The 24,889-nt window shown below is 38.8% G+C and overlaps 1 protein-coding gene across 2 annotated transcripts in view; it reads left to right on the forward strand.

Annotated features, from left to right (window-relative positions):
* GK5 (glycerol kinase 5) overlaps nt 1-24,889 on the forward strand; it is a 78,553-nt gene that overhangs the window by 25,788 nt on the left and 27,876 nt on the right. For both annotated transcript variants that reach the window (XM_049628726.1, XM_049628727.1), the window contains exons 5-10: nt 3,866-3,997; nt 10,954-11,029; nt 12,139-12,200; nt 12,283-12,356; nt 12,545-12,605; nt 24,414-24,540. In XM_049628726.1, the coding sequence (XP_049484683.1) occupies nt 3,866-3,997; nt 10,954-11,029; nt 12,139-12,200; nt 12,283-12,356; nt 12,545-12,605; nt 24,414-24,540 (532 nt within the window). The remainder of the gene's footprint in view (nt 1-3,865; nt 3,998-10,953; nt 11,030-12,138; nt 12,201-12,282; nt 12,357-12,544; nt 12,606-24,413; nt 24,541-24,889) is intronic.

Below are 24,889 nucleotides of genomic sequence, written 5' to 3' on the forward strand. Positions count from 1 at the left end.
TGATATTGAACATGCACATGATGCTTGGTTTCTCTTAGGAAAAAATGTGCATGGATTCTTACAGTTTAGCACACATGATTCCAGGGCCTGTCCTGCCAGTGGAGGAACCCCACCCTGCACCCATCCTATCCCAGATCCTTATGGTTTATTGATTGAGGCTCCTGGAAATGTTTAGGGTGTATGTGCCAGAAATGGCACCAAAGTTGTCAGTTTAGCCAAGGCTAGCTCCAAGCAACTTGATGAAGTAATTAAAGTGTGTTGGCAATCTCCTGGCACCATTGTTTTCCTCCAGTCTTTCCAGCAGCCATGCTTCCTCTCACTGTTGTTCTGATTCTTGCTTAATGATTGCTAAGGCTTCTCTTTGCTTTTAGCACTAAATCTTAACTCCCTACCATGGATCAGCTCTGTCTACAACTCTGACCATTTCCCAGACCCCTTCTTCCCTGAAGCTGCTAAGGATCTGGCTCCAGCTTTGCCAGCCTGCTTTTGTTCTTGTAGCACCCAAGCAGCCTCTCACCTTAAGACCTTCAGACCTGCAAGGGGCTCTCCTGCCATCATGACTGGATTCTTCTCATCCTTCTGAGCCCAGCTCACCTGCCACCTCCTCTGTGTGAGGCCTTTCCTGCCATCTTATTTATATAGAGTAGCATGACCCCCTTCCCCGACTCCAGTCTGCTTCAAACCACCCTTTCTTTCTTTCACAGCACTTATCATATTTCACAGATTTTGAGACGTATAATTTTTTCAACTGAAATTTTAATTGAGATAATTATAGATTCACATGCAGTTGTAAAAAATAATACAGGGATCCCTTATAGGCTTTGCAGGTTCTCTCAATGGTAACAGTTTACAAAACTGGAGTATAGCATCACAACCAGGATACTGACATTGATACAATCTGTAGATCATATTCAGATTTCCCTATTTTACTTGTACTCTTTTCTGTTTGTATGTGGGCGTGTTCTGACTTCTGTACAGTTCTTTTATATGTTCGTATGACCACCACCACAGTCGGGACGCTGAACTGTACCATCATTACAAAGGTCCCTCATGTTGCTCTTTTATTATTTTTAAAAAATTTTTTATTTAAAAAAATTTTTTAATGTTTATTTTTTGAGAGACAGAGCATGAGCATGAGCATGAGCAGGGGAGGGGCAGAGAGAGAGGGAGTCACAGAATCTGAAGCAGGCACCAGGCTCTGAGCTGTCAGCACAGAGCCAGACATGGGGCTTGAACTCACAGACCGTGAGATCATGACCTGAGGTGAAGTCGGACGCTTAACTGACTGAGCCACCCAGGGGCCCCTTATGTTGCCCTTTTATAACCACAGCCATCTCTGTCCTGTGCACCTCTCCAGCCTCTTCCCATCCATCACTCCTCGCAACCAGTAATCTGTCCTCCATTAAAAATATTTTCTGACTTCAAAAATATTATATACCTAGAATGATGCAGTATAAAACCTTTGGGATTTGCTTTTTTCACTTAGTGTAATTCCCTGGAGAATCCAAGTTGTACCTGAATCAGTAGATTGTTTCTTTTTATTGCTGTGATGTATTCAGGGGTACAGATGCACTACCTGTTTAAGGACATCTGTGAAATCCCAGTTTTTGGCTATTACAAATAGGTCTGTTTTGAACATTTGTGGTTTTTAAATTTTATTTATTTTTTTATTTTTTAAAATGTTTATTTATTTTTTGAGACAGAGAGAGACAGAGCATGAATGGGGGAGAGTCAGAGAGAGAGGGAGATCCAGAATCTGAAGCAGGCTCCAGGCTCTGAGCTGTCAGCACAGAGCCCGACACGGGGCTCGAACCCACAAATCGTGAGATCATGACCTGAGCCGAAGTCGGACGCTTAACTGACTGAGCCAGCCAGGCACCCCTGTTTTGAACATTTGTGTACAGACATTTATGTGAACGTAAGTGTTCATTTCTCTAGGATAATACCCCAAAGGTACAATTAATTGCTAGGTCAAATGGTAATTGCATGTTTTGTTTTATATGAAACTGTCAGAAAACTTTTTCCAGGGTAGCTGCATCATTTACCTTCCCCCCAGCAATGTGTGAATTATAAGACATACTTTTTTTTTCTAATTTAAAAGGGGTGATTTTAAGCAGGATATATTTTTGTAAGATTTTATTTTTAATTAATCTCCACACCCAACATGGGGCTTGAACTCACAACCCCTAGGCCAGGAGTCACACATTCCACCAACTGAGCCAGCCAGGCGCCCCAAGCAGGATGTATTCTTAACCATCAATAAGATGGTCTACAAAATATGTAGAAACACAGGAAGTTTGAGCACTGAATGAGATGAAAAGGAAGTTAAAAGGGCTATAACTTTCAGTTATAAGATGAATAAGGTCTGAGAATCTAATGTATTACATGACTATAATTAATAACACTGTATTATATAATTAAAATTTGCTAAGAGTAGAACTTTTCAGCAAAACGAAAAGGAAAAAAAATGGACAAGGGATGCCTGGATGGGTCAGTAGGTTGAATGCCGCCTGACTTTTGATTTTGGCTCAAGTCATGATCTCATGGGTTCATGAGTTTGAGCTCCACATCAGGCTCTGTGCTGACAGTGAGGAGCCTGCTTGGGATTCTCTCTCTCTCCCTCCCTCTCTCTCTCTGCCCCTCCCCTGCTCTCTCTTTCCTTCTCTTTCAAAATAAATAAACTTAAAAAACAAAGGACAAAACTAAAATGTAGAGAGAATTGAGTCTATACATTTTCTTGATTGTTACACTTATTATTTATTAAATAAACCCAAACCTTTATATTTATTTTTTAGGGGAGGGGTGAGTAATAACAGAGGGAAAAATGCAAGAAGGCAGTAAATTCTCTATAAGTGAATATTCTTTAAAACATCAGTTTCAGAAGTTGAATTGTCCATCGGCATTCTTGTAGTAGGTGGCAGGATAGAGTTTTTGTTTTTGATTTTTTTTTTTTACTATGTCTTACAAACCTTAAAACTCAAAGCAAGTTTTCTGTGAGAGGCTTTTTCTTTTTAACTAAAGATTTTGCTTACTAAGAAGCAAATTTAAAACTATATATATTTCATCTTTGATTTTGTTAAGTATAGGTAGTGTTCAGTGAAATCATATATCCCAATTTTAGGTACTTAGTGTGTAGGGAAATTTCCCTTATGGGTTAATAGTAACCTCATTCAAAATATATTTCATATAGGATTATAGCCTATCCCTTGACTCTCCCCCTTTTCTTTTCTTTTTCTTTTATATTTTTTAAGTTTTGTTTTTTTTTTGTTTTTTTTTGTTTTTTTGTAATCTTTGTACCCAGTGTGGTGCTCAAAGCCATGACCCGAGATCAAGAATCGCATGCTTTGCTCACTGAGCCAGCCAGGCATCCCTTTCCCTTTTTTTTTTTTTTTTTTTAGACTTTATCTTGAGGGGTGCCTGGGTGGCTCAGTCGGTTAAGCGTCCAACTTAGGCTCAGGTCATGATCTCACAGTTCGTGGATTCAAGCCCTGCGTCCAGCTCTGTGCTGACAGCTCGGAGCCTGTTTCAGATTCTGTGACTCCCTCTTTCTTTGCCCCTCCCTGTTCACGCTCTGTCTCTGTCTCAAGAATAAATAAACATTAAAAACAATAATAATAATAAAATAAAAGACTTGAGCTTTTTGTGTTTATTAAAGAAGGACATAGTAGATGTGTTATATCTCGTATGTTAGGATACGAATGTCCACTTGGGGTAACATTGCTTTACTTCATGTTCTTAGGTGCTGAGAACACTAGACGTAGTTGAATGATTTGTTATTGGGTTTGTTTTCATATGTGTAGAATTAATATAGAAATATCAAACACCATTAAGTGCATTTTCCTAAAATATGTTTTTTTTTTAACAGCTAATACAGAGCTCCTGCCGAGTGCTACACTTTTTCACTAGAAGTAAACGATTTTTTGCAGTCAGTATGTTCAGTTTCACAAACCAGCATGTTTCTTTGAGATTGGCCTGGATTTTACAGAACCTGGTTGAGGTAAGGAAAGATTGTGTGTGCCTGTGTTTGTGTGTGTGTATGGACTATAGGAAAGACAAAATTAAAGGAATAAAGATAATAATTTGATTATTTCAGGGAAAATTAGGTGTCCACTACATATTGGGATAGAATACAAGGAATCTTTACTCGTTTTTTTTTTAAACCTTTTTATTGTGAGTCATAACACATAATAGAAAACGGAACAAAACAAAACTATACCACCCAGTGATACACTGTGAAGCAAACACCTGTGTAACACTATTTAAATCAAGAAACAGAACATTATGAAACTGTGTATCAGATTTTCTTTCCACTTTTACTTTTTTACTTATATGTTTCTTTCTTAACACTATCTTTTTGTTTTACCTGAATTTTTTTTGAATTTTGTATAAATGGAATCCGTGTTTATTTTTTTGTGTCTGACTCCTTTTGTTTAATATTATATTTATGAAATATACCCATATTGGGTGTAAATTAATTTTCTTACATTTTCATTGCTATTTGGTGTTCAATATATGATTATATCTCTATCTGTTTATCCCTTCTGTTCATGTCCTTTTGAGTTATTTCTAGTTTGGGGCAATTATGACTAATACTGTCTTTGAAGTACATATAAATGCATTTCTGTTACATCTATACATGGGAATGAAATTTTTAGGGCATGAATGGATATGTGTATCTTCACCTTTAGTGGATAGTGTTAAAAAGTTTCCCACAGTTTTTGACAATTCACATACCCACTATCAGTCAATGAGAGGACTTCTTATTTCATTTACCATCATAATTGATACTATCAGGTTTTTTTTATTATTTTAGCCATTCTGGTACTTAAATAGTGCTTTCTCATTGTGATTTTAGACTGATAAAAAAGAAGATCCAACTGCATGCTGTCTATAGGAGAAACACTTTAGATTCAAAAATACAAATCATTAAAAAGTAAAAGGATGGAGAAGATCTCTCATGCAAACAGCATCCATAAACTAAGTGGCTATGCTAATATCCAGCAAAATAGACTTTTAAAAAAAATTTTTTTTTATTATGTTTCTTTATTTTTGAGAGGCAGAGAGAGACAGAGTGCGAGCAGGGGAAGGGCAGAGAGAGAGGGGGACACAGAATCCAAAGCAGGCTCCAGTCTCTGAGCTGTCAGCAGAGAACCTGACGTGGGGCTCAAACTCACAAACCAGGAGATCATGACCCGAGCCGAAGTCGGATGCTCAACCAACTGAGCCACCCAGGCACCCCAAAATAGACTTTAAAACAAAAAATGTTATTAGAGATAAAGAAGGACATTTTGTAATGATAAGTCAATCCATCAGAAATATATAACAATTATAAACATATATGTATGTAGTAACAGTGCCTCAAACAAATGAAGCAAAAATTGACAGAATTGAAGAGGAAAATAGACAATTCAACAGTAATAGTTGGAGACTTCAACACTCCACTTTTAATAATGGATAAAACAACTAGACAGAAGCTCAACAAAGAAATAGAAAACTTGGACAACAGTATAAGCTAACTAGACCTTTTATAGAGATCTCCAGTAACAACAGAATATACATTCTTAAGTGTACATGGAATGTTCTCCAGGATAGATCACATGCTACACCATAATACAAGCCTTAATAAATTTAAAAGGACTGAAATTATACAAAATATTTTTCTGATAATGAATGAAATTAAACATAACAGATATGGGGCTCCTGGCTGGCCTAGTAGGTAGAGCATGTGACTCTTGATCTCAGGGTTGTGCGTTAAAGCCCCACGTTGGGTGTAGGTTACTTAAAAATAAAATCCTTATGGGGCACCTGGGTGGCTCTGTTGGTTAAGTGTCTGACTCTTGGTTTTGGCTCAGGGCTTGATCTCACAGTTGGTGAGTTCAAGCCCCACATTGGGCTGTCCTCTGTCAGCGTGAAGCCTGCTTGGGAATCTCTGCCCCTCCCCTGCTCGTGCTTGCTCTCTTTCTCTCTTTCTCAAAATAAATAAATAAACGCTAAAATAAAATAAAATCCTTAAAAACATAATTAAACATAATTAGCAGAAAAATGTGGAGAGTTCAAAAATATATGGAAATCAGTGTATTTTACAAAAATTTTAACTTTTTTTTTTTTTTTTTTAATTTTTTGAGAGATAGAGAGTGTGGGCAGGGGAGGGGCAGAGAGAGAGGGAGATGCAGAATCCAAAGCAGGCTCCAGGCTCTGAGCTGTCAGTCCAGAGTCCAATACAGGTCTCGAAACCATGAACGCATGATCATGACCTGAGCCAAAGTCAGACGCTCAACTGACTGAGCCACCCAGGTGCCCCCAAACAATGTACTTTTAAATAACCAGTAGGTAAAAGAAGAAATCCTAAGAGAAATTAGAAAATACTTTGAGATGAATGAAAATGAAAACATACCAAATTATGTGTTGCAGCAAGATCAGTGTTTAAATAGAAATTAATAGCAAGACTATTATGTATAGAGACTATATATATTTTTTATGTTTTTAATTTTTAAAGTTTTAAATTTATTTTGAGAGTGGCGGGGGGAGGGAGAGAGAGAGAATCTCAAGCAGGCTCCACACTTTCAGCACAGAGCCTGATGCAGGGCTCAATCTCAGAAACTGTGAGATCATGACCTAAGCTGAAATCAAAAGTTGGACACTCAGCAGACTGAGCCACCCAGGTTCCCCATGTATAGAGACTATATTAACAAAGCATCTAACATTGTACCTTAAGACACTGGCAAAAGATGGCAAACTGAACCCACAGGAGCAGACGGGAAGAAATATAAAGACAGTGGTTTTTCCATGTCTTTTTGTGGCTTGGTAGTGCATTTCTTTTTGTCACTGATTAGTGTTTCATGGCCTAGATTGTTACAATTTGTTTATCCATTCACTTGTTGAAGGACACTTCTGGTTCTAATTTTTGGCACTTGTGAATAAAGTTGCTATAAACATTTTTGTACAGGTTTTATATGAACATAAATTTCAACCTATTTGGGTAAATACCTAGGTGTGCAATTGCTGGATCCAATGGTAAGACTATGTTTAGCTTTGTAAGAAAATGCCAATCTGTGTTCCAAAGTGACTGTACTTTTTACACCCCTACCAACAGTGAAAGAGAGGGCCACATCCTTGCTGACATTTGATACCAGTTTTGGATTTTAGCCATTCTAATAGGTGTGAAGTAGTGTCTCACTGGTTTAATTTGCAGTTCTTTAACGCAACAAGATGTTATAGAAATATGCCTTTTCCTTTTAAACATTGACAAGGACTTCTAGGATATATTGACTAGAAGGGATGGTCACATACATTCTTTTTTCATTCATTCCTGATCTTGGAACAAAAGCTTTAAACATTTCACCATTTAGTAAGAATTTGTAGTAAGTCTTTTTTTCTTTTTTCTTTTTAAATACTTACTTATTTGGGGAGAGAAAGTGTGCACGCAGGAGGGGCAAAGAGAGAAGAAGAGAGAATCCTAAGCAGGCTCTGTGCTGTCCGTGCAGAGCCCAACACACTGCTCAAGCCCACGAACTGTGAGATCATGACCTGAGCTGAAATCAAGAGTCAGATGCTTAGCCAACCAAGCCACCTAGGTGCCCATGTACTAGGTTTTCTCATGCCTGGATAGCTCAGTCGGTTGAGTGTCTGACTTCAGCTCAGGTCATGATCTCACAGTTCATGAGTTCAGGCCCCACATCAGGCTTGCTGCAGTTGGTGCAGAGCCTGCTTCAGATCCCCTGTCCCCTTCTCTGTCCCTCTTCCATTCTCGTGCATTCTCTCTCTCTCAAAAAATAAACATAAAAAAAAAAAAAAGATAACCTTTCTCAAATTAAGGAAATTCTCTCTTATTCCTAGTTTGCTAAGACTCTTTTAAAAAAATTTTTTTAATGTTTATTTATTTTTGAGGGAGACAGAGACAGAGCACAAGCAGGGAAGGGGCAGAGAGAGAGGGAGACACAGAATCCGAAGTAGGCTCCAGGCTCCGAGCTGTCAGCACACAGCTTGATGCAGGGCTCTAACTTGTGAGCTGTGAGATCATGATCTAAGCTGAAGTGAGATGCTTAACCGACTGAGCCACCCAGGCCCCCCTTCTAAGACTCTTTATTATTAGTGGATGTTAAATTTATTAAATACATTTTCTGCACCTATTGTCTAAGAGTGGCAACCTACTTGAGGTTTGTAGGGTGTCTTGAGTTTATTCCTTGGTATCTTCTGTTGCTTTTAAAATTTTACAGCCATTATTTTCAAAAGGCATTTCTAGTCCATTCTCTTTATCTCCTTTCCTTCTAGAAAATTTGATTATATGCATGTTGGACCTTCTCATTAAATACCTTTGTCTCTCACTCTTTCATATTTTCCATTCTTTTGTCTCTTTGTACTTCATTCTGGATATTTTCTTCTAACCTCTCTCTCATACCTATTCTCTCTTACGTTGCTTCTAATGTACTGTTAAAACCCATCCATGAAGTTCTTAATTTTTTTAGTTCTAGAACTTTTTTCTTTACATAATTAGCATGGTATTTTAAAGTCCATGACTATTCTAGTATGTGTAGCCCCATGGACTCTGTCTTTCTCTCTCTTTTATTTTCATGTTCTCTTGTTTCCTCAGAGGCCTGATTATTTCATTTCTTTTAAATTTAAAATACTTTATGGATGTATGATTAACATACAAAAAGCTGAACATATTTAATATATACAACTTGATGAGTTCGGTGAGCCTAGTTACTTATTTGTATGCATGTGTATGTATATCAGCTAGACATAGTATTTGGAAAATTGTGTGTAGAAATTATGAGAGCCTTAACATAGCATTTTCTTGCTCTGGATAAGATTTATGTTTCTTCCATTTTTCTAGACACCAGGATTACCTCAATCCAGTTTAGTGACTGAGATGATTTAAAACTGAGTTTCAGTTCCTGTGAGAACCTGTCTTTCTGGTTTACTCTTATTCATAGAGTAGAGGCATTTGGAGTCTTCTCCCAAAGCATGGAGAGTTGACCTTGATCCTCCTACCTTGGGAAGCCCTAATATCAACTCTGTCTTCATAGCCTCATATCGACCTACTACCTATCAGAGGACTGGGCTCTCAAACATTTTTTGAATGAACAGATGAATTTACTACTTGCCAGGCATTGTTGCTACTCACTGAAATACAGATTAACCTTTGTCTAATCTGGAACAAATTTTAGAATCACAATTTCTAAATTTAAAGAGAGTTTGAAATAAAGTAATATTACTTTAAGCACTCCATACTTAAGTTTTACAAAACTTGAATCTTCAAAATACTTGTTACAAACAATCTACAAGTGACTTCTTTTTTTGGAATTTATGTCATTTTCATTTTATTGATCCTTTCTACTCTTAACATATAATCCATCCGTAAGTGTATTCATTTGTTATTCTTTTTATCTCATTTATTTAGGAAGCATTTTTTAAACATCTGTTATATGCCAGGAACCCTCCTAGGTGTTGCGCTTATAAATATGAATGCAATTTAGTTCCTGCTCTTAAGTAGCTTAGGCTCTAGTAGGGAAGTAATGATGTTGTGAGATAATGGCCACACGGAATATAGCCATTGGATGACAAGTTTGGCAAAGCCAGGAAATGCTAGTCTTGATGGACAAATAAGAGAGAGGTGGTAAAGTGTGATGCAGGGCACTGTTTCTACTATGTTAATAATATCTTGAAAAGAAATAATATATTGGGGGCACCTGGCTGGCTCATTTGGAAGAGCATGAGATGCTTGATCTCAGGGTCGTGAATTCGAGCCCCATGTTGGGCATAGAGCCTCTTTAAAAAATAGTAATAATGATATTTCAATAAGCATTTCATTTTCTCTATTAGGTATTTTAAAGAGCTTTTGATACTTTTGTTTTCTGTGGCATGCTTTACACTAAGGGTTAGCAGATTTTTTCTGTAACATGCCAGTTAGTGATAATTTAAACTTTGAAGGCCATGAGGTTTCTGTCATAACTACTCTGCTATTGTAGTATGAAAACAGCCATAGATGATACATAAACAGGTGAGCATGGCTGTGTTCCGGTAAAATTTTATCTGTGGACACTGAAATTTGAATGTCATGTACTTTCCATATGTCACAAAGTATTCTTTAAAAAAAAACAATTATAATATTTAAAAACCATTCTTAACTTGCTGTACAGAGTTAGGCAATGGGTTGGATTTGAACTGTGGTCATAGTGTACCATCCCCTGTTTTAGACCTCTTATAGTTAAACCTATTCTTATGTTTAAAAAAATGTATATATATATATATACTTCTGTGATGAACAAAGTTTATTTGTTTATTCATCACAAAAATACATGCTTCATGTGAAATTAAAGCCTTTTATACCTTATAGTAATTGCTTAGAACTGTTTGGTGTATATTTTAAAAATAGTTTCTTTATGTATATATTCATTCCTTTTTTTAAAAAATTTTCTTTTTTTTTTTCTTTTCTTTTTTTTTTTTTATAGAGAGAGCATGAGCAGGGGAGAGGGGCAGAGGGAGAGAGAGAGAGAATCCCAGTGCAGGGCTTGATCTCACAAACCATGAGATCAGGATCTGAGCTGAAACCAAGAGTCACATGCTCAACTGACTGAGCCACCCAGGCACCCCTGTATATATTCATTCTTATTAAAAAAAAAGGGATTATATTGTATTTATTCTTTGGCCTTTAATTGTGTACTTAATAATGTAACCTTTTTTTTAAATTTTTTTTTTAATGTTTATTTATTTTTGGCAGAGAGAGAGAGACAGAGCATGAGCGGGGGAGGGGCAGAGAGAGAGGGAGACACAGAATCTGAAACAGGCTTCAGGCTCTGAGCTGTCAGCACAGAGCCCGTCGTGGGGCTCGAACTCATGGACAGCGAGATCATGACCTGAGCCGAAGTTGGACGCTTAACTGACCGAGCCACCCAGGCGCCCCAATAATTTAACCGTTTTGAGTCAGTTTTGTGCCATTGTGTTTTCAAGGTGCAAAAGGCAGTTGAAGAAGATAATTGCTGCTTTGGGACTATTGATACCTGGTTGTTACACAAGCTCACAAAAGGTAAAGATGATCTGATAGATCTGTCTCCAGTGACTGAAATTTTTTTTTTACTTATTTACTTTTTTTTAATAATTTATTGGCAAGTTAGCTAACATACAGTGTATACACTGTAGTTTTGGCTTCGAGAGTAGATTCCCATGATTTGAAATTTTTTTAATGTTTGTTTATTGTGGGTGAGCAAGCCGGGGAGGGGCAGAGAGAGAGAAGGAGAGAGAGAATCCCAAGCAAGCTCCGAACTGTCAATGCAGAGCCTGATGTGAGGCTCAAACTCAGAAACCATGAGATCGTGACCTGAGCTGAAATCAAGAGTCAGATGCTTTACCAACTGAGCCACCCAAGGATTCCACCCCTCCTCCACAACAAGTAACTGAAATTTGACTGCTAGAAATGACAGAAATGATTCACCTAAAAAAAATAGAGGTTCCTTTTGTTCCTTCCTGTATCCCAAATACATTGCTTTTTGGTACCCCAGTAACTCCATGCAGTAGTAAAGTTACCTTAATTTTGAATTTGTAAGAGGATGATTTTTATTTTTTATTTTTTTAATGTTTTATTTATTTTTGAGAGAGAGAGAGAGAGCACAAGCAGGGGAGATGCAGAGAGAGAGGGGGACAGAGGATCAGAAGCAGGTTCCGTGCTGACAGCAGCCAGCCTGATGTGGGGCTCAAACTCATAAACCACGAGATCATGACCTGAGCCAAAGTCGGACGCTCAAATGAGTGAGCCACCCAGGCACCCCAAGGAGGGTGATATTTAAATTGTGATGAACCCTCAAATAGAAGGTGGAGGAACAGTCTTAATTTCAAAAGTGGTAACATGAGTTCAATACCAGATGTGCCACTTTGCAGCTGGGTCACTCTAGGCAATCACGTTGCATCTTTGAACCCCTTTCCTCATCCTGAAGCTGGGGATCATGATGTGACAGTGTATTTGAAAGTACTTTTGTAAACTCTAAAAGTTCAAAAAGATTAAGTGGGAAATTCCTTTGGAGACCTTGTCCTGGAAATAGACATTTTGGAATGATTTTGAGGCCAAAGGTCTAATTTATAAACTAGGGATAGTTGTTGATTGACACCATCAGATAATATATTATTTCAATGTAAATTTAGGTTCTGAATTTGCCACGGATTTTTCAAATGCCAGTGCAACTGGGCTATTTGACCCTTTTAAGGTAAGGGTTTTTTCCCTTCCTTTTCAATCACTAATTGTTGTATCATTTAGCTTGGATTCTGATGATATGTTTTTATACTCAGATGTGTTGGAGTGGGCTCCTGACCTCCCTGCTTTCAATACCACTGTCTCTCCTGCCTCCTGTGAGGGATACGAGGTATTAATGGACATCGGATACAGAAACCAGCAAAATTTTGCTTTAGTAGGGAAAGCATTTTATTATTTGTTTGAGATGCTTGTGTGTCCATTATATAATTTTTTGGCCTATGTGAAAATCAATTTGCCAAATTTTAGAATTAATATTTTTAGAGCTATAACTGACTTTTTAATTAATTTTATTTGAAGCCACCATTTCGGATCAGTGGATGAAGAGATATTTGGTGTGCCTATACCAGTAGTGGCCTTGGTAAGTAGAAAACTTGGGGGTTTCTCCATGTAGAGTATAAACTAATATATATGAATAGTTGGGATTAGATTTAAGAGACATAGAAGGTCCTTGCAGAATAAAATTAAAGTGTTTTTTTTTTCTTTTTAAGTTAAAGTGCCCTGGATATAATCAGAAGTAATTTTTTGTATTCTGGAAAGGGGATCACTGGGCCTTATGTGAAAGCACTTTATAATCTTTCCTTACTTCTATATGTATATAGAAGTATATGTATTGCTTTTTATAAAGCTGTTAATTTTTTTTTAAATGTTGTATTCTGAGTAACGTGTGGTTTATATTGGATACTCTGAGACAAAAAACAGGGATAAGGCCAATGCTTAGTTGTATTTGATACAGTGTAACCAAACAGTGACAAGACAATTTAAAGAAGAATGTTGTATTTAGGTTGTATAAAACCCTTAACCAGCATGTACCAGTAAAGAAACTGTGGGAGAGAGAAAAATTAGCTGTTTCAGGTTTTTGAGGATTTTCTTGATTGTACTCTTTCTGTCTGGATGAGAGAGCTAGAACTTAGAGAATCTCAAGGATTTACCAGCTGGTTGGGGGGGGGGGGTGTTGAAACTCTGACCTTGACTTTGATTTCCTATAATAGCTTAAGTAGGAAGTACAGACCATCTTTCCCTAGATGTATGGTTGCTATAGTAGCTGGAGGAATCGGGTAAGGGAAGGGGAATTTAATTCCTAAGTTACAAATTCCTGGTCACTTAGAGAGGATTAGACTTATCCAACCTAATGGTAGACACAGGTTCAGATTAAGGTATGGCTGGAAGAATTGAAGGTTAGTGACAAAGTATTCTTCAGATGGAGTTTTGGTCCTTATAATATTGCTGTATGTTGTTAAAAAGATGGGTGCCTGACTGGCTTAGTGAGTGGAGCATGAGATTCTGGACCTTTGGGCTGGAAGTTTGAGCCCCACATTGGGTGTAGAGATTCCTTAAAAATAAAATCTTAGGGCACCTAAGTGGCTCAGTTGGTTAAGCCAACTGATCATGACCTGAGGGTCATGATCTCCTGGTCCTGAGATAAAGCCCCACATCAGGCTCTGCCTGGGCCTATATCCTGCTTTAAATTCTCTCTCTCCCTCCCTGACACTCTCTCTCTCTCTTAAGTAAGTAAGTAAGTAAGTAAGTAAGTAAATAAATAAATAAAATTAAAGTAAAATCTTTAAAAAAAAAAAAAGAAAGAAAGATGGGGCGCCTGGGTGACTCAGTTGGTTAAGCGTCCGACTTCGGCTCAGGTCATGATCTCACAGTTTGTGAGTTCAAGCCCCGTGTCAGGCTCTGTGCTCACAGCTCAGAGCCTGGAAACTGCTTCCAATTCTGTGTCTCCCTCTCTCTCTCTGCCCCATCCCCACTCATGCTCTGTCTCTCTCTGCCTTAAAAATAAATAAAATTAAAAAAAGAAAGAAAGAAAAAAAGAAAGAAAGGAAAGAAAACCAAAGGCTCCAAATGGTGGCCCAATTAGTAAACCAAGACTTAATAATACATGGCCTAATAGTTTCAAACCCCAGAAATGTAACCCTTAGCCAGTCAACATGGGAATTTTCCATCAGCACTAGGAAATTTACTGATAGGCAAATTTCCCATAGTATGGCAATTTTGCCTAAAACAATGGATTTTTTTTTAATTTATTTTTGCTAATAATTTCCTTTTTACACTCCCTCTCTACCTTTAAAAATCTTTCTTTTTCTGGGGCACCTGGGTGGCTCAGTTGGCTAAGTGTCCAACTATAGCTCAGGTCATGATCTCGTGGTTTTTTTAGTTTGAGCCCCGCGTTGGGCTCTGTGCTGACAGCTTGGAGCCTGGAACCTGCTTCAGATTCTGTCTCCATCTTTCTCTACCCCTCCCCTGCTCACGTTCTGTCTCTCTCTTTCTCAAAAGTAAATAAACACTAAAAAAAAAAAATCTTTCTTTTGCTGTAGCTTTTTGGAGCCCACCCCCCACCCCCACCCCACCCCCTGCTTGCTAGATGGGATGCTGCCTGATTCATGAATTGACTAATAAAGCCAATTAGAACTTAAAATTTACTCGGTTAAAGTTTTTGTTATTAAACAGATTGGGTGGCAGGCAGCAACAAGATCCAAAGTGAATTTCCAGCAGCATTCAGGGACAAAGAGAAGCAGGCATGGTATCCTGCACACCCTTTGAATTCACTGTCTTTCTCGCTATTTCTGAGGGCTGTGGGTAAGTTCCCTCTTGGTTCTGAGCTCTGCTCTTTGTGCATTCAAGCTCCCTCAGTCTAATTGGCTTTCCTTTACAGGGTGGGTTAGCTTGAGCTGCCAGAAGGTTATGCCCAGGGCTGGCAGTTTTGCCTGGAGCCCAACTGAGCTGACAAAAGGGTCTGCCCAGAGCCAAATCCCTAGCCTTTCAGACCACAATTTCCTTGGAATTGCTGGAAAACCCCAGCAAGGTTCCCACCCAGCAAGAATTGGTGGTGGTGAGCACAGGGCCTTCTTTTGGCCAGGACACAGTAACATCTCTTGGTTGTTGCTGATACAGTAAGGTGCACATGTTTGTCTTGTTTTGTGTAGATAAAAGCTATTGCTGTCAGAGATCTCAAGATGCCAAAAAACTGCAAAAACTGGTCGGTGCAGGTTGAGCATTTAAAGGGTGTTAGAGTGCTCACCACCTCAAGAAAATAGAAGAAGTTGATCACAGAGTAGGTTAGATTGACACAAGTTCACCCATCAACCTCAAGAAAACTTCTATACAGTAAGGTACTGTATAGAACTGTAAAATATGCATGATCCCCAACCCAACAGCCCCAACCTGAAGTCCCTTTTTTTTTTTTTTTTTATAAATTTTTTTTTCAACGTTTTTTTATTTTTTTTTGGGACAGAGAGAGACAGAGCATGAACGGGGGAGGGGCAGAGAGAGAGGGAGACACAGAATCGGAAACAGGCTCCAGGCTCCGAGCCATCAGCCCAGAGCCTGACGCGGGGCTCGAACCCACAGACCGCGAGATCGTGACCTGGCTGAAGTCGGACGCTTAACCGACTGCGCCACCCAGGCGCCCCTGAAGTCCCTTTTAAGGATTAGTTCAGCTCCGGAAACCCAAAGGCTTGCTAATGGGATCTTTAAATTCTAAATAGTCAAGCATGCCACCTTCTGGCACACCTGGCTTACTTTATGTCTAAGAACTATAGTCCTGGCAGTTGCAGGTGTCTTGCAACAATGGCACAATCTTCCTAAGCTTGTTTTGTGTCCTGAAGAACTTGGCTGGGTAACCATCAGGTTGGGGTTCCAAAATAAGGCCAGACGGAAATATGAGTTACACCCCATTTGCAGCTACATATGGCTGGACAGAAATATGGGTTAACTTCATTTGCACCTAGAATCCTACCAAACTGCTGTCAGCCTTCGAGGGAATTACAACCTAGAAATACAATTGCTGTTATGGGAACATTCCAATTAGATAATATCATTTAAGAAATGCACTTGGCGTGCTCCTGGGTGGCTCAGTCAATTAAGTGTCCAGCTTCAGCTCAGGTCATGATCTCACAGTCCCTGAATTCAAGCCCTGCTTCGGGCTCTGTGCTGATAGCTCAGAGCCTGGAGCCTACTTCGAATTCTGTGTCTCCCTCTCTCTCTGCCCCTCCCCTACTCATGCTCTCTCTCTCCCTCCCTCTCTCTCTCTCTCTCTTTCTCAAAAATAAATAAACAGTGAAAGAAAAAAAAAAAAAAGAAATGCACTTGGAAGCAAGGATTCCCAAATTAAACAGAATGAGATACCTGTTTTAATTGGCAAGCAGAAGCCTCCAAAAGGTTTCAAAATTCCCAAGTTGTTTCATTAAAAGATTCATTGCAAAAGGCTGATGAAAAATTAAAGATAGAAGAAGTACCCCAAACAAAAGACTGATGTAACTCCTACTGCTCCGCTCTTTCCTCCTTGGAATACTCATTCCACTCATCCTCAGTCTGAATTGTTTTTCCACTCTGAAAAGACTGCACAATGATAAACAAAACTCTACCACATTAATGGCCTTATAGACACCCCTGTATTTACCTTCAAAGGAGGACACCCAAATAGGCCTCTCTTAGAGTTGTTGAAACTGAGGGATTTTCTGATAACACTGCTACATTACTCCATGAAACAGTCAAGAGGAAACTCTGGTAGATATCAGAGCCTGCAGAGGGGTTCCTAGAAAAACTAGCAGGAGCCAGCAAAGGGTGAAAGTTCATTTTTAATTTTTTTTAAATGTTTTTATTTATTTTTGAGACAGAGAGAGACAGAGCATGAGCAGGGGAGGGGCAGAGAGAGAGGGAGACACAGAATCCAAAGCAGGCTCCAGGCTCTCAGCCCGCCGCACAGAGCCCAACAAGGGGCTCAAACTCATAGACTGCGAGATCATGACCTGAGCTGAAGTCTGACACTTAACCAGCTGAGCCACCCAGGCACCCCTATGAAAGTTCTTTTTTAAAGTGTATTTATTTATTTTGTGAGAGAGAATGTACAAGCGTGAGCGTAGCACATGGGGAGGGGCAGAGAGAGAGGGAGGGAGAGTCCCAAGCAGGTTCTACACTGTCAGCAGTGTTCTTTATTTTGACTGTCATTGAGAGTGACTTTAGATCTAGGGAAGGTAGTATCCTTTGCACCTCTTTGGGGACCCTTTTTACACCCATGGGGGTTTATTCAATACCAACAGAAATGTTGAAAATTCAAAGTATGTCCCTAGAAGAAAATGAAGCAAACCGAGAATAATATAGTTGGATAGGTGGATCAACCTATGTCATTTAAGTTACAACCCAATTTTTAGAGGAATTGAAAGCAACTGTCCTTATCTTACAATCTTTACAAAACTAAAAATGTAGCTCTAGAGGCAATCCAAAGTTTACCTATTTCTTCACCAGTCCCAAAATTGCCCCAATTTTAAAAAATGTTTTATTTTTATTTTTGAGAGAGAGAGAGAGAGAGCAAGTGGGGGAGGGGGAGAGAGAGAGGGAGACACTGACTCCGAAGCCGGCTCCAGGCCCTGAGCTGTCAGCACAGAGCCCAACGTGGGGCTTAAACTCACAAACTGTGAGATCATGACCTGAGCTGAAGTCAGACACTCAACCGACTTAACCACCCAGGCGCCCCAAAAATTTAGGTAAACTTTTAAATAGTTTCCTAAATCTTTTTGGTAACCCAACATCTTAAGGTTTTGCTGAGTTAGGTTAAGTAATGAGTTAAGTTAAATTGATTAAATATCTAGATTATTTGTAAATAACATGAAATACTAAAACATTAATTATTGAACATAGTTTTATCTACTTGTGGCTTCTTATTACAGAAAAACTAAAATATAATTGGATGTTTCAGTGATGTGGAAATACTGGGGTTCAAAGCCAAGCCCAAGAAAGAATTCTTGAGACGTCTTCAGTGCAAAAAGGTGGTTTTATTAAAGCATGGGGACAGGACCTATAGGAAAGAGCTGTACTGGTGTAGTGACGGGTGACTGATTATATACATTCTTGGGAGGGGTTTAGGGATAGCATAAGTCTCTAAGGAACTTTGGAAACAAGGTTTCCAGGACCTTTAAGGGCTAGCTGTTGTTAGGAAAAGGTCATTTAAAAGTACTGTCTAATAAAACCTTAGTCATGAGACCCTTTAGATGTGTATCAGTGAGCCCTATGCTTGGAGGATGATTGCTAACCTATATCCTGGGGCGTAGAGATAAAGGAGGTTTCTAAAAGAATTTTTATATGTTAAAGGAGACTTACAGGATCCTGGAGGTCAGGATAATGTTAAGCTAAAATTGCCTTTTGCCCTTAGCAAAGTGTTATCATTGAGGCCGCTGAGTACCTAGGGGAAGGTTACTTCCTGTCTCAAGGACTTGTCAATGGGCTCGAAGTTGTAAGGAAATTATTTTTTTTTCTTTTGTCTTTGTTCCCCACATCATTAGTGCTACATTGGAAAATTTAAAAGGCATATGCTTCTAAAAATTATAAAATGCATTTATAAATTTGCCAATCTAAAGAATGCTGGTATAACAGACAGTTCCCATTTGTTTAACACTACTAGAAATAATAAGGGAAACATCTCCATATGCAAGGGAAGTAAAATATATGTTTTTGATTAAAAAAAAAAAGGTGTAAGGAATTGAGATGTATTTTTTTTTTTAGGAAAAAATAGTTGTAGAAAGTTTGTGAAAAAGGAATCTCTGGAAAGGAATTGTATATGTGGTCAGGACTCAGACTGGAATGAATTGATTTTAATATCAAAACTAAACTGATACAAAGTTAGAGTTTGGTTTTCTGTTTTAAAAAGACAAAGTTTGCACTTAAAAAAAATTTTTTTTTAATATTTATTCATTTTTGAGTGACAGAGAATGAGCAGGAGAGGGGCAGAGGGAGAGGGAGACACAGAATCTAAGCAGGCTCCAGGCTCCAAGCTGTCAGCACAGAGCCTGATGCTGGGCTCGAGCCCACAAACCGTGAGATCATGACCTGAGCCAAAGTCAGCTACTTAACTGACTAAGCCACCCAGGCGCCCCTGTTTGTTTGGACTTTGGATTGGCTTAAGTCTTTTTGGCCTGGAACATTCCAAAGAATTTGCTAAACTATTTAAGTTTATTTGATATGTTAAATGACATGGGAAGCATTGTCAAATACGAGAATCAAGGAAGGCCTCTCTGAGTGACTTCTGAGCAGAGATCCAAAAGAAGGATGAGCAATCACATAGATACATATGGGAGGAGCGTACCAGGCAATGAGAATGGTGGATGCCAAAGAGGGAGTAAATGTTTTAGAAAGATCAGGGGATGGTTGGGGTCAGAGCACCCAGAGTTTCATGACCGTGAGGAATGTGTTAGAAGATAAAATTAAAGAAAGCTATACATAGCATAGTGGATAATGCAGGACTTTCTATTCTCTGGTAAGCATTGGAAATGCTATTCTAAATGATTGGTAAACCACTAGAGGCTTAAGTGACTCTGTGTGAGGGGGAGGGCATGAATGAATTTACATTTCAAAATGATCATTAGATGCAGTGTAATAGTGGGCAAGAAAAGATTCATTAAGATGCTGTGGCACTGAAGATGGTGGAGAAGTCGGGGGACTGGGATTTTCCTTGTCCCTCAAACACAGTTGTATTGATCACTTGGAACATCCAGGAAATCTATCCACTGAGTGACAGAAGGATCCCTACAGGTAGAGGGAGACAGCTTGGCAAGTGTGAGGTACATGGAAGTGAACTGGGGAGAGAAAAATGGTGGTGTTGCTGAGGGGAGGGAACCATTTCTGTGGAGAGGGACAAGGGAGGGTAAGAGAGAGAGGTTGAGAGTTGACACAAGAGGGAAAACCTCTCTGGACCATGGACTGGGGAGTGAGAAATACTAAGGGTCCCAGATGTGTTTTGCAAACAATGTTTGGAGCTCAAATTCTGAGGTTTTGGAAGTGTACAACTTTCTCTGGACCAGAGCTGTGGCTCATGCTTCTGGAGAGGAGGGAGCTGGCCATGGAGTGCATAGGGTGGTATAGGGATCTCCAGGGTTCACTGGGAGAGAACATTCCCTTCCTGGAAGGCTTTTGGAAGAGGGTTTATTGCTTCCCCAAGGACAAAAGACCCTGTAGGTGCCAGCCAAAATTTCATTAGCTGTACTCCAGAGGAAGGGAAAGGATCCACGTGGTCCTTTAAGACTTAGGGTTTCGAATCCCAGCTGCATGCCAAAGAAAAAATGTAGGAGAGTTGTGGAGCTGGAGTGGGGTGAGCTGACTGCCCTCACTATTCTGTGGGGGCTGCCTGAACAGCGGGGGGTATGAGATCCCCTGCACAGCAAAGGAAACAATCTTTTGCACAGCAAAAGAAACAGTCAACAAAACTAAAGGCATTGGATGGAATGGGAGAATATATTTGCAAGTGACATATCAAATAAAGGTTAGTATCCAAAATCTATAAAGAATTTATCAAACTCAATACCCAAAAAAACAAATAATCCAGTGAAGAAATGGGCAGAAGACATGAATAGGCACTTTTCCAAAGAAGACATCCAGGTGGCTAACAGACACATGAAAAGATGCTCAACATTACTCATCATAGGCAATTGCAAATCAAAACCATACTTGTCAGAATGGCTAACATTAATAGCTCAGGCAACAACAGATGTTGGAGAGATGTGGAGAGAGAGGAACCCCTTTGCACTGCTGGTGGGAATGCAAACAGGTGCAGCCACGCTGGAGTATGGACGTTCCTCAAAAAATTAAAAATAGAACTACCCTATGACCCAGCAATTGTACTTCTAGGTATTTATCCAAAGGATAAAAAAAATGCTGATTTGAAGGTGCACATATCAACAATAGCCATAATATGGAAAGAGCCCAAATGTCCATAGACTGATGAATGAATAACAATGTGGTATGTATATACAATGGAATATTACTCACCAATCAAAAAGAATGAGATCTTGCCATTTGCAACAATGTGGATAGAAGTGGAGAGTGTTAACGCTAAGCAAAATAAATCAGTCAGAGAAAGACAAATATATGATTTCACTCCTATGTGGAATTTAAGAAACAAAATGGATAAACATAGGTGAGGGGAGGGAAAAATAAGATAAAAACAGAGAGGCAAACCTTAAGAGATTTTTAAATACAGAGAACAAACAGGGTTGCTAGAGAGGTGTGGGGTGGGGGATGGGCTAAATGGGTGATGGGCATTGAGGAGGGCGCTTGTTGGGTAGAGCACTGGATGTTATATGTAAGTGATGAATCACTAAATTCTACTCCTGAAATCATTATTACACTGGATATTAACTAACTTGAATTTAAGTAAATAAATTTTTAAAAAAGAAGTAATACTAAGCCTTCTTTATGTTGTAAGATTTTGGTGCATGTGCATAAAGTCCATTCTGCTTCTGAAAAAAAAAAAGTCCTCTCATTGCCAGATTTTTGCCATGCTAATGTCCTATAACATGGCAACAGCCTGGTGCTGAGTCAGAGATATTAAGATGGGTAAACATTGCCAATTAAATGAGTAGTTGGGGCTATCAGAAAACCAAGATGGCTGCTTAGTTCTTCCCAGCTCCCTGGCAAACACTATTTTTCAATTTGTGTATTCCTTCATGCACCATAGGGCATTTAAGATGACCCAAATTATGAATAGACATTGGGAGGGAGACTTCTATAATATTGCAAAAACAATTTACCAGGAATTTCTGATTTGTCAGGTCCTCCTGGAAAAACTGATTTTGTTCCCAGAGCCTCAGACCTCCCCGCTCTGGCCCCTTTTAACACCTGCAACTGGACTTCATTCAACTGCCATTTACAATGGGTTATCAATATATTCTTGTTATTGTTTGTATGTTTTATGGACAGGTTGAAGCCTTTCCCTGCTGCAAAGCTGTGATGCCCTCACAGTAGCAAAGAAACTGTTAGAAAATGTTTTCCCATTTGGGGCATACCTTCCACAATCTGCAGCAATCGAGGCACCCATTTCACAGGGCACATCCTATGAGCCTTAACGAAAACCTTGCAAAACTTATTGAAATTCTGTCAGTATACAAGCGTCTGCTGATCCTTTGTTGTCTCATGCTATTAAGACCAACTACTGTAAACCTCTAATATCTTATGCTCAAGCCTATCATCAACAAGTTAAAGAAACCTTCTCAGATTCCAATTCAAATGATCCTGTTGGTCACAATGTAGAGCCTGGAGATTTAGGTATTCTGGAAACATTATCAGAGGAAGGTAGCTCTCAGGCCCCATTTGAAGAGGAATCTTACCAAGGGCTCCTGATCACTGATACTGCTGCAAAACCAGAAGGGATGGAGCCTTGAGTACATATCTCTCAGCTTGTGAAGGCTCCACCTGCAACCAGGCCCTGTACAGACACTGGAAACCTCCAAATCGAATTGATGAGGAAGAGAAATTGCTTACATCAAGGCATCCTGCTTCTGCCCAAGACTATGGATCAAGACTTTAAACTTTATACATGAAACCCTTTCTCCTTCTCCTTTCTTTTACTGTAACATTGACCTGGAAAGAAAATGCCCTCATCTGTTTCTCCCCAAGCCATTGTTAAGGGGGTAAACCTTTGGAATTTAGAACAACCTTTTATTTCAGGCCATGAGAAAGTCTAACTGACCCCCTAACTTTTCACAAGCAAAATAAGACATTTCTTTGGACAACTCCCCAGAAGTTTCATTGTTGAGCTAGAAAGGATCTGCTGGGAGGCTTTTATGATGCAGGATTCATTCCTCTTGGTAGGTCCCTACGTCCCTTATTAGGGATAAGTGTAAATAAACCTATGATCAGGAACTTCTCAATTCTTGAAATTATTGCAAAATCTGCTGCTAAAGCAACTGCTGTCCAACAAAGATCCTTAGACTCTTTGGCCAAAGTTGTTCTTAATAGTAGGATAGCCCCTGAATATCTTTTAGCTGAACAAGGAGGTACCTCTGCTGTGGCCAACACCACCTGCTATATCTGGATTAACCCTTCTGGGGAAATTGAAATTTAATTACATAAGATCACTGAGCAAGCTGCTTGGTTTAAAAGAATAACTTCTTCAGCAGGGTCTTTCTTTGATTTTAATTGTTTTGAGTCTTGGGGACTATGGCTCTGAAGTGCTCTCGAAACACTGGGAATTATCCTGCTTGTAGTTATCGTAATAATCCCCCTGGTATATTGTATTCTCTCAAAAGCTTTAAATGCATGTTAACTGCTAACCACCAAGCAAATGATTTCCCCAAGACTGGAATGTCAGAAAAAGAATGAAAAGGACAATTGACTTAGAAATTGTGAACCTGAAGTTGTAACCTGTGAATGTCACAGAGATCAAGCAAAAAAACCATCATGACCTGTGAGTGCCACACAAAGGACCAGTAACAACTGATCAGCTTTGGAGCTGATGGCAGAGAATGGCGCTAATGCTTTAAATTTTGATCACATCTCTCAGTTAAGCTGAGAGTCTGATCAAAGGGGAGGAAACTGTTAAAAAGAAAACCACAGGCGTCAAATGGTGGTCCCAAGCCAGTTAACCAAGACTTAACAGCTAATCTATCTGTAGTTTCAACCCCCCAGAAATATAACCCTTAACCAGTCAACATGGGAATTTCCTGGTCAGCACTAGGAAGTTTAACGATAGACTCCTCTGTTCCCCTTAGGAAGGTGACCTTGCCTAAAACAATGAATTCTTTGGCAATAGTTTCCTTTTTTCTCCGTTCTTTCTCTGCTTCTAAAAACTATCCTTTTCGTTAGCCCTTTGGAGCTCACCTCTGCTAGATAGGGTGCTGCCCAATTCATGCATCAATTAATAAAGCCAATTAGATCTTTAAAATTTACCCCATTGAATTTTTGCTACTTAACAATGTATATGTACATTTAATTATTTTCACAAGATGTTATATTTTTTCTTCTAACAAAAATGTATGGTTGGGAATGTGTGGTTTCGACCTACATGTATTTAGATTAAGCATACACCTATCTCACTCATTAAAAGAGAAATTTGTGAGGTCAGTTATTTGACTAATGAATGAAACTGCTTTTAAGTTAAAAAATCTTCATTGTTTTTTCTGCGCAATTTTTATTCTGACCTTTATTTCTAAGATTATTCCTGTGACACTTAAAAATCATAAAGTAGATTGCCCACTAAAAATTCCCGAGGCACATTCCCTAGAGAGACTTCTATCTTATTGTTGCTCTTTGTTCTTTCCAGGGATTTTTTTTTTAAGAAAAGGAAAAAAGAAAACAAAATTTTGAAGTATGAGAATATAGTATAGGAGACAGTGGGATACAGTGAAATAGGCCACTGCTAAGGACCAGCCATCTTACATTTGAACATTTTTGGTAGGTCGCCGATCAGCAATCAGCCATGTTTGGAGAATGCTGCTTCCAGACTGGAGACGTGAAACTTACCATGGGAACTGGGACATTTTTGGATATTAATACTGGAAATAGCGTGCAACATACTGTTGGAGGTAGTTAGAATTTATCTTTTTTCTTGACAAATATCACTTATTTTCATATTTAACTTTTCTGATACTGTTTTCCCAGTTTATATTAAGGACACTCTGTAATATATTTTTTGTTATTATTCTTAGTTAATTTCTATTTCCCTTCTTCAAAGCATAAAAAATGAGAAAGATGTTATTATAGAAAAACTCAGGATTAGGGTATTTTGGTCAGTTTTCCAAATATTTGCCTAATTTGTCATATGTGTTTAAAACATCTTTCTAGGCCTCTAAATTTTCTTTTTATGTGTTAGCAATTCTTTTTGTGAAAAAAAAAATTTTTTTTGTGGTAATTCTCAACTAGTGTTCCATGCAT

This window comes from Panthera uncia, chromosome C2 (genome assembly GCF_023721935.1).
Source record: "Panthera uncia isolate 11264 chromosome C2, Puncia_PCG_1.0, whole genome shotgun sequence".
Classification (NCBI taxonomy): domain Eukaryota; kingdom Metazoa; phylum Chordata; class Mammalia; order Carnivora; family Felidae; genus Panthera; species Panthera uncia.